This window comes from Passer montanus, unplaced genomic scaffold (genome assembly GCF_014805655.1).
Source record: "Passer montanus isolate IOZ18808 unplaced genomic scaffold, ASM1480565v1 scaffold35, whole genome shotgun sequence".
Classification (NCBI taxonomy): Eukaryota; Metazoa; Chordata; class Aves; order Passeriformes; family Passeridae; genus Passer; species Passer montanus.
Window position 1 is genome coordinate 7,405,871 of NW_024368263.1, and position 16,008 is coordinate 7,421,878.

The window sequence follows — 16,008 nt, forward strand, 5'->3', positions numbered from 1 at the left end:
AATATTCATAAATAAGGGGCACAGGAATTTTGGAATATCCCTGGATAAGGGGCACAGGAATATCCCTGGATAAGCGGCATGGGAATATTTGAATATCCCTGTGTAAGGGACACAGGAATATTGGCATGTTCATGGATAAGGGGCCCAGGAATGCTGGAATATCTCAGGATCAGGGGCCCAGGGTGCTGGAGTACCCCTGAAAAGGGGCCCACTGGCAATGCAGTGTCTCCAGGCCCTGTCCCCTGGCCTGTCCTTTGTGCCCAGTTTGCAGCAAACAGGAAGCAGAGGAGCTCAGGAAGCAGAGCTGCTGGGGTGACGTTAGGGAAGCTGTCCCTGGAAGAACCCTCCTGGAATATCAGCTTCTGCCCGCCCCCAGATTCCCAGATTATTCATAAATAACCTGCTGTGTTTTGGGAAGGGCCAGAACAGCAACAGTTGGCTCTGTGAAATGAGTGCTCAGCACTCTCTGATCTCACTCCGTCATTGTTCCTGGCCTGCCGCTCACCTACTGCTGATTACATTAATTCATTAATTACATCACGGCTATTCGCAGCTGCAACAAACTGTTCTCTGCTCCTGGGCCAACGGGGGCCGGGGGAAAAAGTTCCTCGAGGAATGTTCTGGGGCTCTGAAGGCTGAGGGAAATCCCTGAGGAGCAGGGTGGGTGGAACCTGCAGAAGGGTGGCAGTGAAGCTTGCCTGGGCATCAGGACAGACACCGTGAGCCAGGGAGGAGGAAATGCTAATTAGCGTTTGATTGCCTCGCAGCTGATTTGCATTAAAGCCCAGGGGCCTGCTGAGTTAAGGATAGGTTGGTTACTGATTTCCAAAGGAGAAGTGGGATATAAAATGTATTTTTTCAGCTGTTCCATCCCTGGCAGTGCCCAGGGCAAGCTTGGAGCACCCTGGTCCATGGGAGGTGCCCCTGCCCAAGGCAGGGCTGGAAGAAAATGATCTTGGAGGTCCTTCCAACCCAAAGCACTCCATGATGTTCTGCTCTAGGATGAGTCCCAGCTGCAGCAGCTTTAGGAACTGCAACTGCGGGAGCTGGAGCAGAAGTGGAGACTCTTCTGTCCTGCTGAATTTCAAAGTGCAAATGGCTCTCAGCTGGTGGGAGCAGAACCTGGACCAGGAATTTCCAGGCAGCAGGAGGGGATGCCAGTGGCCCAGCTGCTCCATTCTAGTGTGGGATTGTACTGCTTCCCTCACATTAAGTGATGTTCATATTTATTTATTGACCAATATCAAAAATATAAAACATGCAACTCTACAAAAATAACAAAACTCTAATGAAAAAATAACAAAAAAATAACATATAAAAACATATATAAATAATAACTACAAAAACCAATAAATTTTATTTTACTAATACATAAACATAAAAATTTTAATAAAATATATTACATAAACCTATGTAATAATTCAAAATCCATGGATAAAAACATATAATTAAAATATAAATAAAATAAAAATTAATAATAAACATGATTAAAGAATTTACTCAATAAATTAAACCTTACACCATAATAAAAAATAAATTAGATATTTAAATCTAATTTATTAAATTTAAATAATTAATACAATTTAAAAATTTAAATATACATATATATATAAATTGTCATCATAATGATAACAATACCTTACCTACTCCAATACATGCAAAAAATAATTAGCAAAACCATCCAAAATATTCTTAATAAAAAAAATTTAAAAAAAATTAAAAATATTTTAATTAAAAGAAAATTAAAAATTCAAATCCAAAATCCAAAAAGCTCTCGAAACAGCAGAACTCAGGGTCACCTCTGAGGCTCAGCTCAGGTGTTCCTGCTCACTCTGTTTCCCTGCTGGGCCATCCCAGTTCAGTCCCAGTTTGGGTTCAGCTGTACTGGGGCACCCCAGGAGGGGAGGCTGGGCTGGGATTGCTGGCTCAGTCCCTCCTGCAGGAGCTGCTGGGAGCTCAGGGTTCCGAGGAGGAGAGAGAGACTCCCCAGAGGGAACAGTTTTAGGTTTTGTGAAAAACGCCAATCACTTGTTTTTAGAATTTTAAAAGTTTAATAGTAATAAAATGGTTATAAAAATAGTAATATAATTAGAGTAATAAACATTTGGACAATTAAAATTTAGGACAATACAAGACAATAAAAACAAAGAGTTATGAACAGTCCAGGTACCTCTTTCTGGGCAAAATAAGCCCGAAAAAAGACCCACGTTAACAGAGGATTAACCCTTAAAAGCAACAGCCTATTCATACATCTCATACATGATGCATAATTTCCATTCAAACAAAGGATTCTGTCTGGTCAGCGTCAGCTTCTTCCTATTAATCCTAATGGTGTCATCAGGGCTGAGCAAGGTGGGAAGAAGATAATTTCTTCTGATAAAAGAGCACTAAATTCTATTTCTCTGAAAGATTTAGCTGTCCTATGGCTCCTATCTGGTGCAAGTCCTCTCTTAAAAAAAATGTATCTTACATGGCATAGTTTCTATTTTAACATTATGGTATAACCTAAAACTATATTTAACACACTACTTAAGAAAATTAATACATCATAACTTTTCAACATAATACATATAATATTCATTTTAATATTTGCCTAAATCCAGTCATAAAATACGCATTTTTCACACATTTCCCCCTTGCCAAAGTGGCTGGGACAAGGAAATGGCAGCAAGGCCCCAAATCAAGAGCTTTGAGTTGCCAGCACTTTCCATTTCTCCTGATATTCAGTGTTTGCACTGCTGCTCTGGCTGGAGCCATGCAGTGCAAATAAATTAAAAGAGACATTCGCAGCTTTCCGTGGATTTTGGGAATTGCTCTGGGTGGGAAGCAGAGAGCTGCTTCCCTTTGAACCTGTGGCTCCAAAATGGGCAACCAGCCTTCACCAAGGAGCAGCTTCCAGTCTGTCTTCTCTGAATTTAAGGGGCCAAACTTCTTCACTTTAATTTTAATTTTAATTTTAATTTTAATTTTAATTTTAATTTTAATTTTAATTTTTATTTTTATTTTTATTTTTATTTTTATTGGTTTTGTTGTAAGCAGATCTGGTTTCACTGAGATGAATTAAATGTCTCTATATCTGTTGCTGTGAGTTGTTCCCGTGGGCATCACGGCACCATTGTGTGACTCAAAAATCTCTGCAGAGCTCTGCTGCTCTTTGGTGTCCACGTCTGCTCTTTAAAATGTTCAGTAAACACTTTGATATTCACACTTTAGGTCTCTGTCTGTAGGGAGGCATTGAATAAGGAGTCTAAGCAATAAATAATATTTTGCTCTGGTTTTGGTGTATTAGAATCAGAATGGTTTGGGTTGGAAGGGACCTTAAAGATCATCCAGTACTTACTTTTATTTGTTTTCTTTTTATTTAAAATATATAAAATTATATATATATATATACAATATTTTATATTTTAATTTTTTTTTCATTAATTAGGGAATTTTGTATTCCTTTTCTCCTTGTAGAGCTGCCCTTCAGTGACTGTGGGGATCTGAGCTGACAAACATGAAATATGTTGGCTTGGGTATTTTGGAATATCCCTGAAGAAAGGGCACAGGAATATTGGAATATCCCTAAATAAGCAGCACAGGAATATTGGGTTATTCCTGGATATGGGGCACTGGAATGTTGGAATATCCCTGGATAAGGGGCATAAGAAATTTGGAATATCCCTGGGTAAGTGGCACAGGGATGTTGGAATATTTCTGGGTAAGGAACACAGGAATATTGGAATATCCCGGGATAAGTGGCACAGGAATATTGGAATATTCCTGGATAAGGGCACGGGACTATTGGAATATTCCTGGATAAGAGGTACAGGAATGTTGGAATATTCCTGGATAAAGGCACAGGGATGTTGGAATATCCCTGGATAAGGGCACAGGAATATTGGAATATCCCTGGATAAAGTGCACATGAATATTGGAATATTCCTGGATAAGGGCACAGGGATTTTGGAGTATCCCTGGATAAAGTGCACAGGAATATTGGATTATTCATGGTTAAGGGGCACAGGGATGTTTGAATATCCCTGGATAAGGGGCACAGGAATACTGGAATATTCATGGATAAGTGGCACAGGGATGTTGGAGTATCCTGGGATAACCAGTTGGCTCAAACTGACCAAGAGCAGGGTTGGATGGGATTTTGGGAAGGAATTCCTGGCTGTGAGGTGGGCAGGCCCTGGCACAGGTTCCCAGAGCAGCTGTGGTGCCCCTGGATCCCTGGAATGTCCAAGCCAGGCTGGACTTGGAACAGCCTGGGACAGTGGCAGGACAGATCAGAAGCAGAAGGATCGGCTGTGAGTTGTTTCCCTGCAACAAAAAGAGTGAGAGGAAGGAAGGAAGGAAAGAAGGAAGAGCCTTAATGCTGCCCTACAATAGATTTATTTAGGTTTTGTGGGTGGTGGATTTTTTTTAAAGGAACAAGCCTTGGAGCCAATCCCAAAGCAGCCCTGAAGGTTCTGACTTGTCACATTTGTGGTCTCAGAGCTGAAACTCTTCCAGGGTTACACAACAATGACTAAAACTGGAAACCTTTCAGATCAGTTCCAAAATGAAGCAGAAATCTGAGGTGATTGCTAAAGCAACACTGCAGAGAGAGAGACACCACTTTGAGTGTGGGGGTGAGAGGGATTATTACCAATTTAAGAGAGACCCAATTTAATTTGGAGGTTTGGGGTTGTTTTCTTTTTGATTTGATCTCAGAACAGAATTATCCTGGAAGCCAGATCTTCACATTGTTTTGCTTAATGTTTTACAAACAGGCTGTTGAGTGAAGTTGTCACCGAACAAAAATTCACCCCTATTGTTTACACAATGGGAAAAGGGAGTCATAAAAGGGGTGTAGCAGCAATTTGTTAGGTATTAGGTTACGGTGCAAGAGGGATTATCCTCACAAAACACTGAGCCCTGAACTCCAAATATCGGGATTAAATTGACAATTACATCCACTGAAAGTCTTTGAAAGGCTCAGCTTGATGCTCGAGGCTTTGGAGTGACTGTTCTGAGCGAGCTGACAATCAGGAGTTGGAGTTGTTCTGGCACAGCTGCTCTGCTCAAGAGGAACTACATGAAAATAGAAATGTGATAAAATCTGCTCCTGCTGGTGTTTGCTTTGTGGCAGCTCTTCAATGGGTGAAAGTAGGTGCTGGGTTTGTTCCTGGTTCTGCCACTGCACTCCTTTATGACCTTTGAAATACAGGAATTTCCTCCCATATCTGGCTGGGGTGAAATTTTTTAAGAATACCTGTTTGGGGGTTCAGTGTGGAGGCCCCTGAACACAGATCTGTGGAGCACTTCTGTATCTCCCTGAGCATTTCAGGATCCAGCACAGTAAAATCCTGCCCTTGGTTTAGATAATTAGCAATTATTCTGGTTTCAGAACTCTGATACATTTATTCTCTAGAACAACTCTCTGCCATTTACCCTAAAGAAATCTTTTGAGATTTCTCTTTTTCTGCCTTCCTACCACCCTGCCTGGCTTGGCTGCTTTATTTTTGCCTCTGACAAGCTTTAATTTGAAGGGGGAAATACATTTATAAGAACAGAGAGCAAAAAAAACTTCAGCTGTGCTGCAATGCAAGGGGAGGCTCATGATGTGCGCAAACATGCCCAGAAATCCAGGAAAAAACCCACAGAAAGTAAAAGCAAGACAGAAAAGGGGGAGGGTTTATGTGTCAGTGTTAGAGGAAGGTGAAAACGCTTCCTGGCAACATCTGAGAGTCATTTGCAACAACAGATCCCTGAGCTTTAGTGAGTAGAGAATGTTTTTAAATCCTCCCCCACCCCCTTTGTTAATCTTTACCAGGTAACAGGCCCTCTCATGGAATCGTGGGGCTTTCTTAGGGATGTGACAAATATTTCCAGTTTGGAAAATCAGGCTTTTGAAATTACTCTGAGGTTGAAGGTCATCAGTCTGCTTGGGGCTCTGTGGCCCTTGGTAATAATTTGGTAATAATCAGATTCTGCTGAGTGTTCTGCAGAAGTCAGAGTGCCTCAGCAGAGGGAGGGAGGAAGAGCTGGGGTCCCAAACTCCCTGGGCTGGTCTGGAACAGGGAAATCACGTGTCTGCTCCATGGTGTCCCCCGGAACAAGGGACAGATCCTAAAACTGACTGACATAATCCAGGAACGCCGAAAGGTGGGCCTGGACCTGAATGTTCCAAGCAACATCAATGTCAGAGAGTTATTAATTATGGTGCATGATTGTTAGTTATTATGGTTGTTATTATTGCACTCGAGAGACTTGAAGAGGTGGCCTTGAAAAGTGCGGGTTTGGATTATGTTTAATCACACCCAGAATACTGGGTAACATTTTTTGATGCTTTGGAGTGGCTGAGGAGGTTCTTTCCAGAGATTTAAGGTCACTTGGGGCAGTCTCCACCATGTAAATTGGGATTTTGGGTCACCTGGGACAGTGTCCATTGTGTAATTTGGGATTTTGGGTCACCTGGGACAATGTCCATTGTGTAATTTGGGGTTTTGGGTCACCTGGGGCAGTCTCCACCGTGTAATTTGGGGTTTTGGGTCACCTGGGACAATCTCCACCGTGTAATTTGGGGTTTTGGGTCACCTGGGGCAGTGTCCACTGTGTGATGTGGGGTTTTGGATGACCTGGGGCAATGCCCACTGTGGTATTTGAGGGTTTGGGTCACCTGGGGCAGTCTCCATGGTGCAGTTTGGGGTTTTAGGTGACCTGGGGCAGTCCCCACTGTGCAATGCCAAATGCCTCTGAGAAATCCCAGCTTTAACAAAACCAGGAAAGCTTAGCTCAGGTCCTGGGAGCAGTCCTTGTCTGGTAGCCCTGCTCTGCACTTGTTCTTTTTTTGCGCCATTCAGTTCCTGGGCTGGAATTTTGGGTTTGGTTTAGGGAGCTCTGCATCACTTTCCCTTTCTTATTGCAGACTTACTTTGGATTGTTCTGGGAAATCCCAACCTGCTCCATGGCTTCCTATACCAGCCAAAAACCCGTCACAGACATCCACTGGAGTATTGCTATAAATACAGCTTGTACTGAGGAGAAACCCTGTGTAGAGTCAGAGTTCCTCAAACAAGTCACCTCCATGTCAAAGTTGTCTCCTGGTTGTGGCAGATGACCAGAAAATCAGAGTGGCCTTTACCCCATTGTTGTGTGTGTCACCATCCAAGGTTCTTCCCACCAAAATCCAAAGGTGGTGCCAGTGAAACACAGTTTTGGAAATGTGAAGATTTTCTGATGGTGACAGCAGAGAGTGGGATCTACTCAGGAGCTTTTGACTCATAAAGTTGAGTCCCTTTTAGAGTCCTGGGGTGCTTGGGAGTATTTTCAAGGATAATATTGGGGCTATTATCTTTTTCAAGGATAATATTTTCAAGGATTGCTCTGGTTTGAACCAGTCAATTGGAAAAGCAGTAGAATCATGGGACATTGAGTTGGGAGGGCTGAAGGATCATTCAGCCCAGCTCGTGGCCCTGACACCCCAAAATCCCACCCTGGGCAACCCTGGGAGCACTGTCCAAACATTCCTAGAGCTCTGGCAGCCTCAGAGTTGTGCCCATCCCTGGGGAGCCTGGGCAGTGCCCAGCAGTCTCTGGGGGAAGAACCTTTCCCAAAAGCCAACAAAAATCTCCCCTGACCCAGCTCCACCATTCCCTGGGTCCCATCAGAGGGCAGAGGTCAGAGGTGCCCTTCAACACAAAGCCCTACAAATGTTTTTATTTAAGGTCATATTGGCTCCTGATTACAGTTTGCTTCATTTTCACACCTCACATTATGAGGTCCTTAAAAAAAAACCACCAAAAACCAACTCTCAACAGTTTCCACGTTTCGTTTGTTGTTAAATACAACTTTGAAAATGTTGGGTCAAGCGTCTTCAATAGAGCAGGCTGCACTGTTTGTTTAAAACTCTGAGCAAAGCAAGTCATATGAATGTTTCCAAAGACCCTATTCCAAGAAGTATTTTTGGAAACATTAATGTTGTGTTTTTTAATGAAGGCCACATTCTGAGGCTACGACACCATATGTCACATTCATTTCTGGACTGGAAAAAAAAAAAAAGGGAAAAAAAAGTGAAAAAAAAGAAATGGAAACTATGTTTGGCTTTTAAGTGTTTTTGGATGAATGTCTCTGCATGCTTGTCATTGTTCCTTGGATGAGGGGAGAGTTCTTGGGCTGTTAATCCAGTCCATCCAATATATTTTACACTCCGTGGGGCTGACTCTCCTCTGCCTGGAAGTGTGTGCAGTCATTTCTGCTCAGGCAAAGGGAGTGAAGACCTGAGGAAAAGAATTCCCCTAGGAAAGTTGGTTTTTCTGAAATTTGCTTTTCTTAAATTCATTTTCCATGGATTTCTTGGCTCCACTGAAAACCTACCTCCGAACTATGAAACCAGCTTAAAGATGGGAAAAGAGCTTGTCATTTTTCCATCAAAAACTTGCAGTTTCTGGAAGAATAATGACAGGTTTCCTGCAAAAAAATATGAGGTTTGGTTTTTCTTTTTTTTTTTTTTTTTTTTTCCTTCAGGAATATCAGTTAGAAGCATAAAATCAGCAAAAAATTGGAATTTTTCTGCTGTGTCCCCATCACTTCCGGCTGGTTTGTGTGTTAATGGCTGGGATGTCATGAAATGAGCTGGGGACCTGCAGGAAAAGGATTTGCCTTTTTAAATGACATGTTTTTAATTGGATTCCAGGTGATGAGGTCTCAATTTCTAACGTAATTCTTGTTCTTGGTCACTAAATATGGCCCGGGACTGGCACTGCTCAGTTCTTCTCTGCTCTGACAGAGGAATCTCCTAATCCACATCACTTCCTAAATTTGTGTCACCCACAACTTCCATTAACACACTCCCTGTTTGTTTCAAACTCATTAATCAAGATTTAAATATTTTTGGCAGCCGGATATTTTTTTGTTTGCTTTAAGGAAGGATTTCAGAGGCTTTCCAGGACCTCAGAGGGGTTTCTTTTTTAATTTGAAATGTAAATAATTTTCTGCAAATTGAACAAACATGTCTCTGTAGCACCAGCTCAGTCAAGTTCAGTTCACAAGAGCAGGTTTTTCTGGGCAATGCTGGAACATAAATAATGATGGATGATCTTGTGCTTGATACATTTTTTGGTTAAAACACAGAATTTCCCTGGCCATGTGACTGAAATTTTACCTCTAAATAAGGGGGGGTTTCCCTTTTTTTTTTTTTTTTTCCTAATGGGGAAAACAAGGAAAATTGAGAAAAGCAATTAATTTCCTCCAATATTAGGCCAAATTTAAGTGGTTTGTGCCATTTGTGACTGCTCAGGGGAGCTCATCCTGCTTTTAATGTTGCTTCATGATCATTAAAGGAGTTACTCACAATAGGGTTACCACAAAGGTCTTTTTATCTACAGACCAAATTTTAGGGTTGAATAGGACATTTCTGGTTGAATTTATACCTTTCCAGTCCTGGTTTTGAGCAATGTTATGTAATGGATGTCATAGCCTGTACCCTTCCAAAAATTACCCATGATGGCCACAGAGTAAATGGGATCAGATTTGGAAATCCAAATAAAAACAGATTTTTCCTTTATTTCATAGATTTCCAATGAACAAGGAAAACAACTCCTGGGACCTTCTGTAAGCTGAGGCAGAGATGACGAAGATGAATGACCAAAGTGGCTGCTACAGGCCTGTAAATATCCAGGGAAACAAGGTCAGTTACCGCGGGACCTGTCGGGAAAGCCCGGAAAAGGAGGTGAAAAGGCTGCAGAAGAGATTTCTCCACAAGGATGGCAGCTGCAACGTCTACTTCAAGCACATCTTCGGGGAGTGGGAGAGCTACGTGGTGGACATTTTCACCACGCTGGTGGACATCAAGTGGCGCCACATGTTTGTGATTTTCTCCCTGTCCTACGTGCTCTCGTGGCTGTTCTTCGGCCTGGTCTTCTGGCTGATTGCTGTCCAGCACGGGGACCTGTTCAGCGACGAGGAGGTCACCCCCTGCGTGGCAAACGTGCACAGCTTCACGGGAGCCTTCCTGTTCTCCCTGGAGACCCAGACCACCATCGGCTACGGGTACCGCTGCGTGACCGAGGAGTGCTCGCTCGCCATCCTCATGGTGATCCTGCAGTCGGTGCTGAGCTGCATCATCGACACCTTCATCATCGGAGCGGCCTTGGCCAAGATGGCCACAGCCCGCAAGAGGGCCCAGACCATCCGTTTCAGCTACTACGCCGTGGTTGGGCTGAGGGATGACAAATTCTGCCTGATGTGGCGCATCGGGGACTTCCGGCCCAACCACATGGTGGAGGGCTCGGTGCGCGCGCAGCTGCTGCGCTACAAGGAGGACAAGGAGGGCAGGATGACCATGGAGTACCGCGACCTAAAGCTGCTCAACGACCAGATCATCCTGGTCACACCAGTCACCGTCGTCCACGAGATCGACAGCGACAGCCCCTTGTACGGCCTGGACCGCAAAGCTCTGGCCAAGGACAACTTTGAGATCTTGGTGACGTTCGTCTACACGGGTGACTCCACGGGGACCTCCCACCAGTCGCGCAGCTCCTACGTCCCCAGAGAGATCCTGTGGGGCCACAGGTTCAACGATGTGCTGCACGTCAAGAAGAAGTACTACAAGGTGGACTGCTTGCAGTTTGAGGAGACCACGGAGGTGTACGCCCCTCACTGCAGCGCCATGCAGCTGGAGCAGAAGGAGCAGGAGTGGAACCGCGCCGAGAAGGCGCGGGAGAAACAAGCGGAGAAGTCAGCCCTGGAAATCAAGTACAACCAAAAGTCCCTCAGCGCTGTTGCCCTTGTCAGCAGTTGTGAGGACCCTGAAGAGCCGGTGACAGCTCCCAGCCAGCCTCCTGGAGAGGTTTCCTACAGGAAAGCAGCTGTGACCTTGAGCAGGCTCTCCATAGAGTCCCAAATCTGACTGTTCCTGCCGTTGAAACCCCTCCCTAAAAACTGTCCCCTCGTAGCTCCTTGGATGCAAACAATGAACTCATGTGCAGCAGTATTTATATCCCAGACCTCGCTGACAGCGTGCCCACGCTGTCACACACTGTCACACCCTGCCACACCCTGCTGGGCTGCCAGGGGCAGCTGTGGGCACAAGGGAGCAGCTTCCACTTGGGATGCCCAGAGAGCCCCTTGAGCAAACCCTGTGTGAACTTTCTTTCCCTGCAGGGACCAGGGTTGGTCATGCCCAGGGACACAGAATGACCTTGGCAGGGCACACAAACCATGCCCTGGGCCCTCGGGGTAGAGGTTTCAAAGCTGCTTCACTGGTTTGGAAAGGCCATTCCCAGTCCCTCCAGGAGGCTCTGAAGTTCCATTATCCCAACAAATGATTCCTCAGGTGCAGCCTCATCCCAGAGCTCCTCTGTGGAATCTGCGGGGCTGTTCTTTGTAAGACAAGGGAATAACTGACCCCAGTGTTCCTGGGTGGCTTTGGACACGTGTTCTCACCCTGCCCAGTCCTGTGGGATCCACAGTGGGATCCTGGAGAGCTTTCATTCCCTAATCATGAGCCATTCCCTGAGGTGCCGCTCCCTCACCAGCTGGAGGGATGCAGGAGGTCAAAAAAAAAATCAAAACAAACCTCCAGTTTTAAATCAGCAAATTCAGGTTGAGCCTTGAGGAGAAGATCATGTCTGGAGTGAGCTGTGCAATATTTTGTATCAAATCCTCTTTCATTTCATTTTGCTTTTCTTTTTAGCGTGTTGCACTTCCTTTCAAAGACAAAGATCAATCTGGAGAACAAACAGGGTAATTCTGTCAAAATGAAAAATGCTTGTCTCAGATGGCTGTGTAAAAATGATCCTTCACGGAGGAATCCAACAACTCCTCTGTTGGCTCAAACTAGGAAAAAAAGGAAAAGGTTCTGAAGGTGTCTGTGACGTGGAAGTTCCTGCTCTGCACATCTCTGTAATTATCTAGTGAGCAATGCCTCATCATGCTTTTGCCCCTGATGATTGCAGCTCATTTGCATTGCGTTTAATTATCCTGCAAACATAAAATAATCATATTGGAGTTTGTGGGGTTGATCTCACCTGCCCATAGCAGCCAAGAAATTCAGTGTTTGCCTGCTCTCTCTGGTTACTGGAGCTCTTCTGTCTCCACAGAGGAGTTCACTCCACCTTCTTCAGGTTTTTGGGGAGCTGAGGGCAGCAGGATGAGTTTTTCCTGGAAGTGTTCATCCCTCTCCATTTATTGCTGAAGGAGATGAAACGACTGCTGTGGAAATGCTGGCTAACTTTAGGCTGCTAAAATTAGGTCTGACGAGTCATTCACATCATTCTGACTAATTAATTGGGTTTTTATGAGCTCATCACGTTTAATGAAGAAAAAAATAGCCTGCTAAGTGTTTTGGGTTTTTTTTTCCCCTGCAATTTACTCCATGTAGTAGTAGGATTGCTGGATTATTTTCATGTATTTCTCTTTTGCTAGCACTTGTCTCTGGATAAACATGATCCCTTTAGGTAAAACTGAAGCCTGGAGGGCGTTAGTTATTCCAAAACTCATTAATTAGCCTATTTTATGTGCTGATTCATCAGCAGCAACCACTTATAAGCGCAGTAAAAACCATCTTCTTGTATCCTGGATTTAAACACTGGCAGACATGGGGGAAATAGTCTAGAAAAAATGGAAAGGAATGTAGGAAAATGTAGGAAAATGTGGAAGGGTCTCAGTACTTTCTGTGGTGTTGGAAAAAACACCACTGGGATTGGATAAAATAGAATATCACCTTCCAGACATGGGAATTAACCCTTAAACTCCCCTCAGATCCTGCCTGGGATGCTTTTATTTAATGCTGGGCACCCCTTTTTGAGAAAGACGAGGAGCAATTGGGAGATGTGGAAGAGCTGTCAGTGAGGAAGGAAGGAAATGGCTCATGGTGTTTCTGTCCTAAAAGGGATTGGGAGGCAAGGAGCTCTCAAACACAGAAATTGCTTTTGGAGGGGGTGAAATCTGGGGCTGGGAGAGGATGGGACAGGAAAAGATGGGATCAAACTGGGGGAAAAGGGAGGGAAAATAATTAGGAAACACTTAACAAGGGTGAGTGAGACAGAGGTGAGGGTTTGTAACCTCTGTGGTGGCTCTGGGAAACCGGTGGAGGAGGAAGCAGAGTCAGGGGTGAGACAGAAGGGCCAGCCTGGAACTTCCCAAGCCTTCTGCTCTGTGATCCCGTGATTTCCGCCCACAGGGATTGTTCCACGTGGACACAGCTGCACTGCTGGCTCTGCAAGAGCTCAACCAAAGGTGTTTGCTGCATCACAGAGTAAAGGGACTCAGAGGGGTGAGATACTACTGAGATAAGTGACCAAAATGCCCACATTCCTTCCCAAGGTGCCAGAGCAGCTCCCCCTGTGCAGCTGGGGAGCTCAGCTGCCTTCCCCTCCCCAAATTCTCTTCCCTGTGAGCCTCTGGGAAAAAAATCTTCCCTTGGAGTGGCTTTGCTGGAAGTGAAACACCAGGAGTCTGATTTAGGGATTTGTGCTGCGTGTTTTGGCACAGAGAGATACAAATAATAAATACAAATACATGAGTATGGCTGGTAAGGTGTGCCTGGGTCAGGATGAGGGTCAGGAAGAAACTTCTCTCCCAGGCATGTTAATTTTAAAAAACCCACTTTATATCTTCTTCTACTTTTATCTCCAGCCTCTGATCCCAGCCCGTGCTGGAGACAGGATGCTGGGGAGCCACTGCTCTCAACCAGCCTGCCTTTTTCTTCTGTTTGTTACTTTAATTTCATTTATCCCAGTATCAACACTATGTATAATAATGATGAATAGCAACGCATGCAGTTCTTCCTTTTTCTTTTTTATGAATAAAGACATCAAAGTAAAGAACATTCCTCTGCCACACACCTTGTGAGAGCACATTGGGCTTTTCTTCTCTTCAGCTGCAAGTTTTAAGCTTCCATATCCAGTTTTTCTGGGCAACCTGTGCCAGGACCTCACCCCCTTCACAGGGAATAATTTTTTCCTAATTCCTCCCCGCCCTCTGGCAGTGGAAGCCATTCCCTGTGTCCTGTCCCTCTTTCCCTGGTCCCAAATCCCTCTCTAGTTTTCCTGGAGCTCCTTTAGTCCCTTGAAGGGGCTCTGAGGTTTCCCTGGAAGCTTCTCCTTTCCAGGTTTATTTTTAGGTGGGCTCTGTGTTCTGGTAGAGCCAGTTCTTAATCCTTCCTCCCTAGGAATGGTTCCTGCAGGACACTGGAAACAATGGAAAAATAGGATAAATAGATAAATAAGATAAATGGGGGGGAGGCTCTTCTTCCCCCATCTGCCCTTTCTCAAATGAGGATTTCCCAGGGATTTTTTTCCATGCCCACTGTAGGGCTAACAACAAAAAAGCAAACAAGACTCCCAAAAACCCAATCAAAGGAACAACACGTGCATCCCCCAGCAGGAACACAGACCTGAGCCTCCAGTCATTCCCAATTAATTGGAGGAAAGCTCCTACCAGCCCAAAGGGAACAACATGGATATATTTTGGGCTGTTCCATGGTAAAACAACAGGACTTTCCTGCTCTTCCAGAGCCTTGAACATCTCCTTGGGGCTTCCAAAAGGCAATTCCTGAAGCTGAGGTTCAGCAGCTCCTTCCCAGCCACCACTAAGAGGCAGGGATTGGAATTTCTGTGTGAAAGTTGCTCACCCCATCCCCGATTTTCCACAAAATTTACCAGCTGAAGCAAAATTCTAACAAACCACCCTGCACTGGCCTCCTGACTCATGATTAAAACTTCACCCTGGTTATTTTCCCTTGGAAAGCAGCACCGTTGTTCCGGGTCAAGATTCATTTATGTCAAAGGGGGTATAATAAGAGATTATTATATCATTTATTTTTCCAGCCTTGCTCACCACCATTCATTAGGGCAGCTGGCATCTCCTTCCCCGTTATCATGTGTCATTTAGTGCATAGTTTTTGTGAAGTTGGGTTTCAGATGTGGGACAGGGTATTATCCCCTTGTTTATCCCTTGTTTCTCACAGGCTGTGCAGGAGGTCTGAGCTCACTTCAGGAAATAGCAGGTACCTTTCAGGGCATCAGAAATATTGTGTAGGAGAAAAAAAAAATTGCTTGTAAGCTTTTTTTGGTTCTTAAATCTTTGCTGGTTGGAACTGGGAACCTGCAAACAGAAGAAGTTGGTGGCTGTGGTGGGCAGGAGAGGCCCAAAGCAGGGAAAAGGAAGAAGCATCTGACAACAGAGTCACTTCCAGGCAGAAAAGGGGAAGTGTGGCAGAACCAGGCTGAAACAAGAAGTTGAAAGTTTTCATCTGGGCTGAAAAATGTGGATCAGTGTTTTTGATGCCTCAGGTTCAGCCTCAGCCTTCTCAAGGCATCATTGGGTCACGGGGTTTAAAAATCCCAGCACAGGAGCTGTTCCCAGGATTTCCAGGTTTTTGTGAGGTCAGTGCTGGTGGCTGAGGAGCTGCTGGGGATGGACACCAAGCAATGGCAGTGTGAGGTTGGGCAGTTTTGGTTTGGGCTGATGCTGCTCCCTGAAAGCCAGGAGGGTTTGGAACCCTGATGTCAACACCTCTCAATGTTCTCTTCAGGCCAAGCAACACAAAGTCACCTTGGGCTGTCAAAAATGCACAGGGATTTCCCTCCCACGTGTGTCATGGACTCATGGAATGGTTTGGAGGGGATGGAAGGGAGCTCAAGGCTCATCCAGGGCCACCCCTGCCATGGGCAGGGACACCTTCCCCAGACGAGGCTGCTCCAGCCTGGCCTTGGGCACTTCCAGGGATGGCGCAGCTGCAGCTCATGGGGAAGTTTCTCCCAAATATCTCATCTAAATCTCCCCTCTTTCAGTTTTAAACCTTCACCCCTTTTCCTGCCGCTGTCTTCCCATGTTACAAGCAACTCTCCCTATTTTTTGCCATGCCCCTTTAGAGTCTGGACTAGCCCCAATCCCAATCCTGTTCCTGATCCCGATCCCTGTTCCAGATACCAATCCTGTCCCTGTCCCGATCCTGATCCCCATCCCAATCACAATCCTGATCCCGTTCCTCATCCCTATCCCTCTCCTGATTCCGATCCCAATTAATCCAAT

The 16,008-nt window shown here is 44.9% G+C and overlaps 1 protein-coding gene across 4 annotated transcripts in view; it reads left to right on the forward strand.

Annotated features, from left to right (window-relative positions):
• KCNJ16 (potassium inwardly rectifying channel subfamily J member 16) overlaps window positions 1-15,269 on the forward strand; it is a 40,938-nt gene extending 25,669 nt beyond the window's left edge. For 2 of the 4 annotated variants that reach the window (XM_039715769.1, XM_039715768.1), the window contains one exon: window positions 9,544-15,269. In XM_039715769.1, the coding sequence (XP_039571703.1) occupies window positions 9,599-10,879 (1,281 nt within the window). In that variant the 5' untranslated portion in view covers window positions 9,544-9,598 and the 3' untranslated portion in view covers window positions 10,880-15,269. The remainder of the gene's footprint in view (window positions 1-9,543) is intronic. The other 2 variants (XR_005628213.1, XR_005628214.1) reach the window with 2 other exon arrangements.
• The last annotated feature ends 739 nt before the right edge of the window (window positions 15,270-16,008 follow it).